Here is an 11,818-nt window from a genome sequence, read left to right as displayed (position 1 = left end):
TAAAAGTCAACAGAAATATAAATAGTAAAGTAAAGTACAGATACCCCCCAAAAAAATACTTAAGTACAGTAACGAACCCATTAAGAAAATTACTGTAAAAACTGTTAAATCCCTGTGTATAGATGAGGAATTGAAAAATGGTATGGTTGAGAGCGATGAGGCAAAGGAGATGGCAAATAGTTCTGGCTGTACAACCGATTGGCTAACTTACTGCAGATTGAGAAATCATGTGACTAAACTGAACAAAAAGAAGAAGAAACTACACTATGGAACAAAGTTAAATGACATAATGAATGATAGTAAAAAGCTTTGGTGCAACTCCGCTCCATTAGGCAAACTCCGCTCCATTATTATTTGATTCAGATGGCTCATTCATCACAAAAACCACTGATATTGCCAACTACTATAATGATTTTTACATTTGCAACATTAGCAAACTTAGGCATGACATGCCAGCAACAAACGCTGACACTACACATCCAAGTACAGTTGAAGTCGGAAGTTTAGATACACCTGAGCCAAATACATTTAAACTCAGTTTTTCACAAATCCTGACATTTAATTCTCGTATAAATTCCCTGTCTTAGGTCAGTTAGGATCACCACTTTATTTTAAGAATGTGAAATGTTAGAATAAGAGTAGAGAAAATGATTTATTTCAGCTTTTATTTCTCTCATCACATTCCCAGTGGGTCAGAAGTTTGCATACAGTCAATTAGTATTTGGTAGCATTGCCTATAAATTGTTTAACTTGGGTCAAATGTTTTAGGTAGCCTTCCACAAGCTTCCCACAATAAATTGGGTGAATTTTGTCCCATTCCTCCTGACAGAGCTGGTGTAACGGAGTCAGGTTTGTAGGCCTCCTTGCTTGCACACACTTATACAGTTCTGCCCACAAATGTTCTATAGGATTGAGGTCAGGGCTTTGTGATGGCCACTCCAATACCTTGACTTTGTTGTCCTTAAGCCATTTTGCCACAACTTTGGAAGTATGCTTGTGGTCATTGTCCATTTAGAAGACCTATTTGCGACCAAGCTTTAACTTCCTGACTGATGTCTTGAGATGTTTCTTCAATATATCTGCATAATTTCCATCCTCATGATTCCATCTATCTGACTCGGTTTTGGAGCAGTGGCTTCTTCCTTGCTGAGCGGCCTTTCAAGTTATGTCYATATAGGACTCGTTTTACTGTGGATATAGATACTTTTGTACCTGTTTGAACCAGCATCTTCACAAGGTCCTTTGCTGTTGTTCTGGGATTGATTTGCACTTTTCGCACCAAAGTACGTTCATCTCTAGGAGACAGAACGCCTATCCTTCCTGAGCGGTGTGACGGCTGTGTGGTCCCATGGTGTTTATACTTGCTTACTATTGTTTGTACAGATGAACGTGGTACCTWCAGACGTTTGTAAATTGCTCCGAAGGATGAAACAGACTTGTGGAGGTCTACAATTGTTTTTCTGAGGTCTTGGCTGATTTCTTTTGATTGTCCCATGATGTCAAGAAAAGAGGCACTGAGTTTGAAGGTAGGCCTTGAAATACATCCACAGGTACACCCCCAATTGACTCAAATGATGTCAATTAGCCTATCAGAAGTTTCTAAAGCCATGACATAATTTTCTGTAATTTTCAAAGTTGTTTAAAGGCACAGTCAACTTAGTGTATGTAAACTTCTGACCCACTGGAATTGTGATACATATGTGAATTATAAGTGAAATAATCTGTCAGTAAACAATTGTTGGAAAAATTACTTGTATCATGCACAAAGTAGATGTCCTAACCGACTTGCCAAAACTATAGTTTGTTAACAATACATTTGTGGAGTGGTTGAAAAACAAGTTTGCATGACTCCAACCTAAGTGTATGTAAACTTCCGACTTCAACTGTGTATCTGACTAAATTCGGAAAGACAAGAACTGTAATTTTGAATTCCATACAGTAAGTGTGGAAGAGGTGAAACAATGACAATCCACAGGGGTCTGACAACTTGGATGGAAAATGACTGAGGATAATAGAGGACGATATTGCCACTATTTGCCTTATCTTAAATTTAAACCTACTAGAAAGTGTGTGCCCTCAGGCCTGGAGGGAAGCAAAAGTTATTCCCCTACCTAAGAATAGTAAAGCCCCCTTAACTGGCTCAAAGAGCTGACCAATCAAACTGTTACCAACCTTTTCAGCGCACTAATAGGGAAGGACATTCTACAAGCACTTARTACAAATGACTGATGATTGGCTGAGAGAAATTGATGACAAAAAGATTGTGGGGGCCGTTTTTTTAGACTTCAGTGCGGCTTTTGACATTATCACTCGTATTCTGTTGCTGGAAAAATGTATGTGTTGGCTTTACACCCCCTGCTATATTGTGGATAAAGAGTTACCTGTCTAATAGAACACAGAGGGTCTTTAATGGAAGCCTCTTCAAAAAAATCCAGGCAGAATCAGGAATTCCCCAAGGCAGCTGTCTAGGTCCCTTACTTTTTTCAATCTTTACTAACGACATGCCACAGGCCTTCAGTAAAGCCAGTGTGTCTATGTATGTGGATGACTCAACACTATACACATCAGCTACCACAGCGACTGAAATGACAGCAACACACTTAACAAAGAGCTGCAGTTAGTTTCAGAATAGGTGGCAAGGAATATGTTAGTCCTAAATATTTCAAATACTAAAAGCATTTGATTTGGGACAAATCATTCACCAAACCCTAAACCTAACCTAAATCTTGTAATGAATAATGTGGAAATTGAGCAAGTTGAGGAGACTAAACTGCTTGGAGTAACCCTGGATTGTAAACTGCCATGGTCAAAACATATTGATACAACAGTAGCTAGGATGGGGAGAAGTCTGTCTATAATAAAGTGCTGCTCTGCTTTCTTAACAGCACTATCAACAAGGCAGGTCCTACAGACCCTAGTTTTGTCTCACCTGGACTGCTGTTCAGTCGTGTGGTCAGGTGCCACAAAGAGGGACTTAGGAAAATTGCAATTGGCTCTGAACAGGACAGCACGGCTGGCCCTTGGATGTACACAGAGAGCTCCCATTAAAAATATGCATGTCAATCTCTCCTGGCTCAAAGTGGAGGAGAGATTGACTTCATCACTACTTGTATTTGTGAGAGGTATTGACATGTTGAATGCACCAAGCTGTCTGTTTGAACTACTGGCACACAGCTTGGATACCCATGCATATCCCACAAGACATACCACCAGAGGTCTCACAGTCCCCAAGTCCAGAAAAGTCTATGGGAGGTGCACAGTACTGCAGTACATAGAGCCATGACTACATGGAACTCTATTCCACATCAAGTAAATTCATGCCAGCAGTACAATTGAACAACAATAATCAGTTTGTGCTGGCCGACCACGAGGTCAAGAGAGAGAGCTGGCCCTGAAACAAGGTAAGGTGGCTGTCTCATGCAGTCAACACCAGGTTGCATACGCTTACTTCTCATATTAATGCACACATCCAATCAGGTGACAGACCAGTTAACTAGGCCTAAGACCCCTAGACTTAGCAATTGTAACAATATTAGCAGGCGAGATAATAGATTTCGTGACACATAAAGTTTTAAGCCCCTCCCTCTGTCTATAAAGTCAATTTTTTTTGTTAAACATACACAGTAATACACTTTGGACAAAGTTGATTTGATTCAATATGTTGTATCATTTTGTCTGCACCGTCTGTACCAACAGTAGCACCACATGTTGCCTTGGCTGCTAATCTATCCTGTGTGTTTGGTCACGGCCACTGCAGCTCCTGCAGTGCGTTTGTAGATCCATTGGACCACACAGGGATCCCATTAGTGTCAAATACTGTTGATGAGGCCCTCTTACTGTGAGTTAACCACCCACATAAAACTGTCACTGAACCTGTAGCAGCAGACATGGATCAACATTGCACGCTTTACCACGAATTGTGTTTGTGTGTGTGTGGATGTTTGTGTTGGCGTAGGTGTTTGAGTTTGCATGCATTCATTCACGTAAGTGTGTGCGTTCCCCTCCTGGACTACAGAGTTAAAATAGCTCTCCCTTGTCTTATCTTGATTGGCTGGGAGAATGCCGGGCGGAGAAGGGGGGGGCAGGCTGATGGGTGAGGAGCCACAGACGCTCTGTCGCTTTCAGGTCACCAGGGAGTACAGACAACAGAACCCCCGCAGGAGACAGACTTTATCAAATACAAAGAAGCCGATGATAACTTAACTATACACCTGAGGGACAGAGGACAACTTTACAAACTCACGTTATCTAGATCAGAGGACAACTTTACTAACTCACTTGATTTAGGACAAAGGACAACTTTATGAAATACTAAAACTAGGAGAGATGTAGAGATCTTTACTAGACTGATCACATCTGGAAAAGGATTGTCATTGAAAGCCTCAAAGAAACGAAGAAGTGACTGGATATCTTAACAAAACACCTGTCAATCAAGAGAATACCACCTTCAACGCCCAAAACATTGAATCTTTAAGGAAAGATTTATCTTCAGAATATCAACCACAACTAAAAGAAGTGAAACTCAGATCCGAAACAGGAGAGAAGCAGGCTCCATTTCTACCAGGCAGTTAAAGAGATTAACCTTAACAAATCACAAATCATATTTAGCTGAAAAACCCACGCTGCAAGAGGAGCCTACACCGTGTCTCGTCCCTCAACAGTAGGTTACACACTGCTTTTGGAAAATCTGCTTAGAAGCCAAATCAAATGATAAAAAATGTTTCCTAAAAACCTAGCACTGAGATCCTACACGGTGAATCAGCTTCATTAAGCACATCAAACATAATCATCTTTACCTGGAAAACCACAGTGGTGAAAAGACTGGACCATTTAGAGGAGAGGCTTGTGTCCATGTGGAGTGTATGCGTAGACCTAAGACAAGGACGACTGTGAAGAAGGCATCGATGGCAGGCGGATCCAGGAAGTGCCATCCAGCTTGTATGTAAACAAAGTGCCATGCCCATGCTACGACCGGCCTGGCACAGAGGAGGGTGGGCACTAGGGAGTACCACAGTCTCTCCCTTACTCATACTGCTCCTCTCCAGTCTGCAGGTAAAATGGTCACCAGTTTGGGAACCATGTGACATCTTCCTAACAACTCGTCCTACTTGTTTCCTCTGTCAGCTCTCAAAGAACGGCCAGTAAAAAATATCCATATAGAATATTCTGTAAAATATGGCAAAAATAATATTCTGTAAAATGTTGCAAAAATAATATTCTGTAAAATATGGCAAAAATAATATTCTGTAAAATGTTGCAAAAATAATATTCGGTAAAATGTGGCAAAAATAATATTCTGTAAAACAAAAAAGAAGTGTGATAAAGTAATCTCACAAATAATCCAATCTGACAACAGAGAAACATAGATTTCAGTTTATCCACTATCTGATTTAGGTGAGAGGATGAGTTGCTACTGTTGGACTGTAAAACCCATAAACTATCTTACTGACTCAGTGAGATGATAAGCCCTGAATTTATGGTACTTAATACATTTTTTACAGATATGCAACTGGGATAGGCAAGAACACTGGAGTTGCTTAGCAACGTGGCTATATGATAATGTACTGGCTTGTATGGCATGGCGAACATATGGCCATAGATATCACTCCAGACATGAATATTATCACAAAATCTGCTGTATACCAGAGCAGCCAGAAACGGACATACAGCATACAGCACCTGCTGTAGAATGCACGACAAAGCATGATTCTATCAGAGTAACTCCTAAAACTCTGCTTACTGTAAATACATCCCTTAAAGGAAATGTTCACCCATTTTGAATGTTATGTTGTTTTTGTGCATCTCTGAGTGATGTTATATCGATTCCCTGGGTCATTTCATATTTTCATGTGTATCTGAGTTATTGGCGTTCAAGCAGGCAGAGATCCGTCCGGTATGACGTAGCACTGTGATAAAGTAGATCTCACTACATTGGAAGTTAATAGGAATATGAGTTMTAGATAGTTAAAGCATCTATGATACATGTCAGAGTCTAATACTGCCCGATGTCATAACGTGGTAGGTTGTCTTCTCTTGAATGAGCCATTGATCATATTTTTGCGATATTCCTACCTCAAGAAATGTTTTCTTTAACAGAGGGTCTAGTACATTTTTCCTATTTGTCTCTCTCTTTAGTTCAGGGTGCATTGCATGGTGCCATTGCCAGAGATATTACAGAAAGGAGATAAGAATCCAATGAATGAAGGAAGGTATAACGCCCCACCCAGCAGGCTGTCGACCAATCGCGTTCACGTTGTCATGCTGCGTCACGTGGTTGCTAAGCTAATCATCAAGCAATGCCTATTTTCCTCAAAAGTACGTAATGTCACGATTCCAAAGCTATACGATACTACAGATAGCAAGTTAATTATCTCACATCTCAGAAAATATTTGTAATGTTGTATTTCTTGTTGATGAAATTCGTGCTAATGTTGGGTTTTTGAGCTGACGCCCAATAGACTCCCATTCCCTCCTTGAAGGAGAGCGTTCCTTGTCCCAGAATTGCATAAAATTCACCGGCCGGCCCATTGACGTAGAATGGGCAACGTTTCCCATCGCCTCAAAATGTATATCTGCAGTTGCGAATGTTAGGCTCCACTCTGTGAGGCACATCAATCTGCAGGTTGAACATGGTGAGATTGTAGACTCCTAAATTGATAGTGCAGTTTGTTTAGGCCAATTTACAGCTAACTAGCTACATTACATGCTGATATTGTCTTTGGTATTATTGTGTGTAGCTACGTTTGCTAGCTGGCTACCTAGCTAGCTAACTAACTAGCCAGCCCATAGAGAGAGCATTGCGTTGTGGATTTTGTAGTCGACTTTGGCTGTAACAGATTTCCACAACGATTTGCCATGTTGCTACCAATCTTCTAACTCCAAAATGAAACATTTGTTCACAAAAATAGAGATCTCTCACATTTGATTCCCAGGTTCCTACATGACATCAGCACTCTCTCCAAATCTATAACTGAGTTAAGCTCAGAATCCTTAAGTGTCTTGTGGATTTTAAAGCCTTTTCTCTTTAAGGTAGAGGCGAGCCAAATGTATTTTCTTTTCACCCCAGATAAAAGTAGAGACCGACACAAACTCTCTCTCTCTCTCTCGTCTGTGATATCTGCTGTCCAGACAACCTGATGATAGGAGACAGACAACCTGGTGGTAGGAGACAGACGACCTGGTGGTAGGAGACAGACAACCTGGTGGTAGGAGACAGACAACCTGGTGGTAGGAAACAGACACCTGGTGGTAGGAGACACAGACAACCTGGTGGTAGGAAACAGACAACCTGGTGGTAGGAAACAGACAACCTGGTGGTAGGAAACGAACAACCTGGTGGTAGGAAACAGACAACACCTGGTGGTAGGAAACAGACAACCTGGTGGTTAGGAGACAGACAACCTGGTGTAGAGATAGACAACCTGGTGTAGGAACACAGACAACCTGGTGGTAGGAACAGACAACCTGTGGTAGGAACAGACAACCTGGTGGTAGGAGACAGACAACCTGGTGGTAGGAAAGACAACCTGGTGGTAGGAAACAGACACTGGTGTAGGAGACAGACAACCTGGTGGTAGGCAGACAGACAACCTGGTGGTAGGAAACAGACACCTGGTGGTAGGAAACAGACAACCTGGTGGTAGGAAAGACAACCTGGTGGTAGGAAACAGACAACCTGGTGGTAGGAAACAGACAACCTGGTGTAGGAGACAGCACAACCTGGTGGTAGGAGATAGACAACCTGGTGGTAGGAAACAGACAACCTGGTGGTAGGAAACAGACAACCTGGTGGTAGGAAACAGACAACCTGGTGGTAGGAGACAGACAACTGGTGGTAGGAAACAGACAACCTGGTGGTAGGAAACAGACAACCTGGTGGTAGGAGACAGACAACCTGGTGGTAGAAACAGACAACCTGGTGGTAGGAAACAGACAACTTGGTGGTAGGAAACAGACAACCTGGTGGTAGGAGACAGACAACCTGGTGGTAGGAGACAGACAACCTGGTGGTAGGAAACAGACAACCTGGTGGTAGGAAACAGACAACCTGATGATAGGAAACAGACAACTGGTGGTAGGAGACAGACAACCTGGTGGTAGGAAACAGACAACCTGGTGGTAGGAGACAGACAACCTGGTGGTAGAAACAGACAACCTGGTGGTAGGAAACAGACAACCTGGTGGTAGGAACAGACAACCTGGTCGTAGGAAACAGACAACCTGGTGGTAGGAAACAGACAACCTGGTGGTAGGAGACAGACACCTGGTGGTAGGAGACAGACAACCTGGTGGTAGGAAACAGACAACCTGGTGGTAGGAAACAGACAACCTGGTGTAGGAAACAGACAACCTGGTGGTAGGAAACAGACAAACCTGGTGGTAGGAGACAGACAACCTGGTGGAGGAGACAGACAATGGTGGTAGGAAACAGACAACCTGTGGTAGGAAACAGACAACCTGGTGTAGGAGACAGACAACCTGGGGTAGGAACAGACAACCTGGTGGTAGGAGACAGACAACCTGGTGGTAGGAACAGACAACCTGGTGGTAGGAGATAGACAACCTGGTGGTAGGAAACAGACAACCTGGTGGTTGGAGATAGACAACCTGGTGGTAGGAGATAGACAACCTGGTGGTAGGAAACTGACAACCTGGTGGTTGGAGACAGACAACTGGTGGTAGGAAACAGACAACCTGGTGGTAGGAGATAGACACCTGGTGGTAGGAAACAGACAACCTGGTGGTTGGAGATAGACAACCTGGTGGTAGGAGACAGACAACCTGGTGGTAGGAAACTGACAACCTGGTGGTAGGAGATAGTCCAACCTGGTGGTAGGAACAGACAACCTGGTGGTAGGAGACAGACAACCTGGTGGTAGGAGACAGACGACCTGGGTGTAGGAGACAGACAACCTGGTGGTAGAGACAGACAACCTGGTGGTAGGAGATAGACAACCTGGTGTAGGAAACAGACAACCTGGTGGTAGGAGATAGTCAACCTGGTGGTAGGAGATAGTCAACTGTGGTAGGAACAGACAACCTGGTGGTAGGAGACAGACAACCTGGTGGTAGGAAACAGACAACCTGGTGGTAGGAGATAGTCAACTGGTGGTAGGAGACAGACAACCTGATGGTAGACAGACACTGGTAGAACAACAACCTGGTGGTAGGAAACAGACAACCTGGTGGTAGGAGACAGACACCTGGTGGTAGGGACAGACAACCTGGTGGTAGGAGATAGACAACCTGGTGGTAGGAAACAGACAACCTTGGTGGTAGAAAAGACAACCTGGTGGTAGGAGACAGACAACCTGGTGGTAGGAGACAGACACTGGTGTAGGACAACACCTGGTGGTAGGAGACGACAACCTGGTGGTAGGAGAACAGACAACCTGGTGGTAGGAGACAGACAACCTGGTGGTAGGAGACAGACAACCTGGTGGAGGACCAGACAACCTGGTGGTAGGAGACAGACAACCTGGTGGTAGAAGACAGACAACCTGGTGGTAGAGACAGACAACTGGTGGTAGGAAAAGACAACCTGGTGGTAGGAAACAGACACCTGGTGGTAGGAGACAGACAACCTGGTGGTAGGAGACAGACAACCTGGTGGTAGGAGACAGACAACCTGGTGGTGAGGAACACAACCTGGTGGTAGGAAACAGACAACCTGGTGGTAGGAGATAGACAACCGTGTAGGAAACAGAACCGGTGGTAGGAAACAGACAACATGGTGGTAGGAGATAGACAACCTGGTGGTAGGCAACAGACAACCTGGTGGTAGGAAACAGACAACCTGGTGGTAGGAGACAGACAACCTGGTGGTAGGAGACAGACAACCTGTGGTAGGAGAGACAACCTGGTGGTATGAGACAGACAACCTGGTGGTAGGAGACAGACAACCGGTGGTAGGAAGACAGACAACCTGGTGGTAGAGACGACAACCTGGTGGTAGGAAACAGACAACCTGGTGGTAGGAAACAGACAACCTGGTGTAGAGACAGACAACCTGGTGGTAGGAAACTGACAACCTGGTGGTAGGAGACAGACAACCTGGTGGTAGGAGACAGACAACCTGGTGGTAGGAGACAGACAACTGGTGGTAGGCGAAGACAACTGATGGTAGGAAACAGACAACTGGTGGTAGGAAACAGACAACTGGTGTAGGAGACAGACACCCTGATGATAGGAGATAGCCAACACTGGTGGTAGAGACAGACAACTGGTGGTGAAGACAGACAACCTGGTGGGTAGGAGACAGACACACCTGGTGGTAGGAGACAGACAACCTGGTGGTAGGAAACAGCCAACCTGGTGGTAGGAGACAGACAACCTGGTGGTAGGAGACAGACAACCTGGTGGTAGGAACAGACACCTGGTGGTAGGAGACAGACCACCTGGTGGTAGAGACAGACACCTGGTGGTAGGAGACAGACAACGCTGTGGTAGGAAACAGACAACCTGGTGGTAGGAGACAGAATGGGTAATTGAAGTGTTAGACAGTCAGAGCGCTCTTATAGGATAGAGGAACAGGCGGTGGTGTGGAGGGGGATAGAATGGACAGGCACAGGGAGGATACACAGCTCAAACATTGAGATATGTATCCCTKCTGGAGWGTGAAGGCAAGGCAGGGAATGTTAGTCAGAGATAGAGTACCACACATGGAAATAGAATCCATTGGATGGTACTACACCCCACCCGTGGAACGACAGATTCTAAATGGGAAACTTTGATTCTCTGTTTACCTTTAAATAGGAAGAGAAGGGTTGGTATGTCACTAGAATCAGAAGAGAAGGGCTGGTCTGTCACTAGAATCAGAAGAGAAGGGTTGGTCTGTCACTAGAATCAGAAGAGAAGGGATCAGATGAGAAGAGTTGGTATGTCATTAGAATCGTAAGGTTTGGTTTGTCTCCAGAATCAGATAGAAAGAGTTGGTCTGTCGCTAGAATCAGAAGGGTTGGTATGTCGTTAGAATCAGAAGGGTTGGTATGTCACTAGAATCAGAAGAGTTGGTGTGTCTCTAGAATCAGAAAAGATGGGTTGGTCTGTCACTAGAATCAGAGAGAAGGGTTGGTATGTCAATAGAATCAGAAGGGTTGGTCTGTCACTAGAATCAAAGAGAAGGGTTGGTATGTCAATAGAATCAGAAGGGTTGGTCTGTCACAAGAATCAAAAGAGAAGGGTTGGTATGTCAATACAATCAGAAGGGTTGGTCTGTCACTAGAATCAGAAGAGAAGGGTTGGTATGTCAATAGAATCAGAAGGGTTGGTCTGTCACTAGAATCAAAAAGAGAAGGGTTGGTCTGTCACTAGGATCAGAAGAGAAGAGTTGGTATGTCACTAGAATCAGAAGGGTTGGTCTGTCATTAGAATCAGAAGTGAAGGGTTGGTCTGTCACTAGAATCGTAAAATAAGTGTTGGTATGTCACTAGAATCAGAAGGGTTGGTCTGTCACTAGGATCAGAAGGGTTGGTATGTCACTAGAATCAGATGAGAAGAGTTGGTATGTCATTAGAATCGTAAGGTTTGTTTGTCTCCAGAATCAGATGAGAAGAGTTGGTCTGTCGCTAGAATCAGAAGGGTTGGATGTCGTTAGAATCAGAAGGGTTGGTATGTCACTAGAATCAGAAGAGTTGGTGTGTCTCTAGAATCAGAAAAAGATGGGTTGGTCTGTCACTAGAATCAGAAGAGAAGGGTTGGTATGTCAATAGAATCAGAAGGGTTGGTCTGTCACTAAGATCAAAAGAGAATGGTTGGTATGTCAATAGAATCAGAAGGGTTGGTCTGTAACTAGAATCAGAAGAAATGGGAAGGGGGT

General features: G+C 44.0%; 1 protein-coding gene across 1 annotated transcript in view; it reads left to right on the top strand.

Annotated features, from left to right (window-relative positions):
* Positions 1–4,136: 4,136 nt before the first annotated feature.
* Positions 4,137–11,818, top strand: part of LOC112071280 (glucagon-like peptide 2 receptor) — a 29,656-nt gene continuing 21,974 nt past the window's right edge. The window contains exon 1 of the mRNA XM_070439333.1: positions 4,137–5,052. Coding sequence (XP_070295434.1) covers positions 4,957–5,052 — 96 coding nt within the window. The 5' untranslated portion in view covers positions 4,137–4,956. The remainder of the gene's footprint in view (positions 5,053–11,818) is intronic.

The sequence above is a fragment of the Salvelinus sp. IW2-2015 genome, unplaced genomic scaffold (genome assembly GCF_002910315.2).
Source record: "Salvelinus sp. IW2-2015 unplaced genomic scaffold, ASM291031v2 Un_scaffold1568, whole genome shotgun sequence".
In the NCBI taxonomy this organism is placed as follows: Eukaryota; Metazoa; Chordata; class Actinopteri; order Salmoniformes; family Salmonidae; genus Salvelinus; species Salvelinus sp. IW2-2015.
Note: the sequence above shows the minus strand (reverse complement) of the source record. Positions and strands in the feature narration are given on the sequence as shown.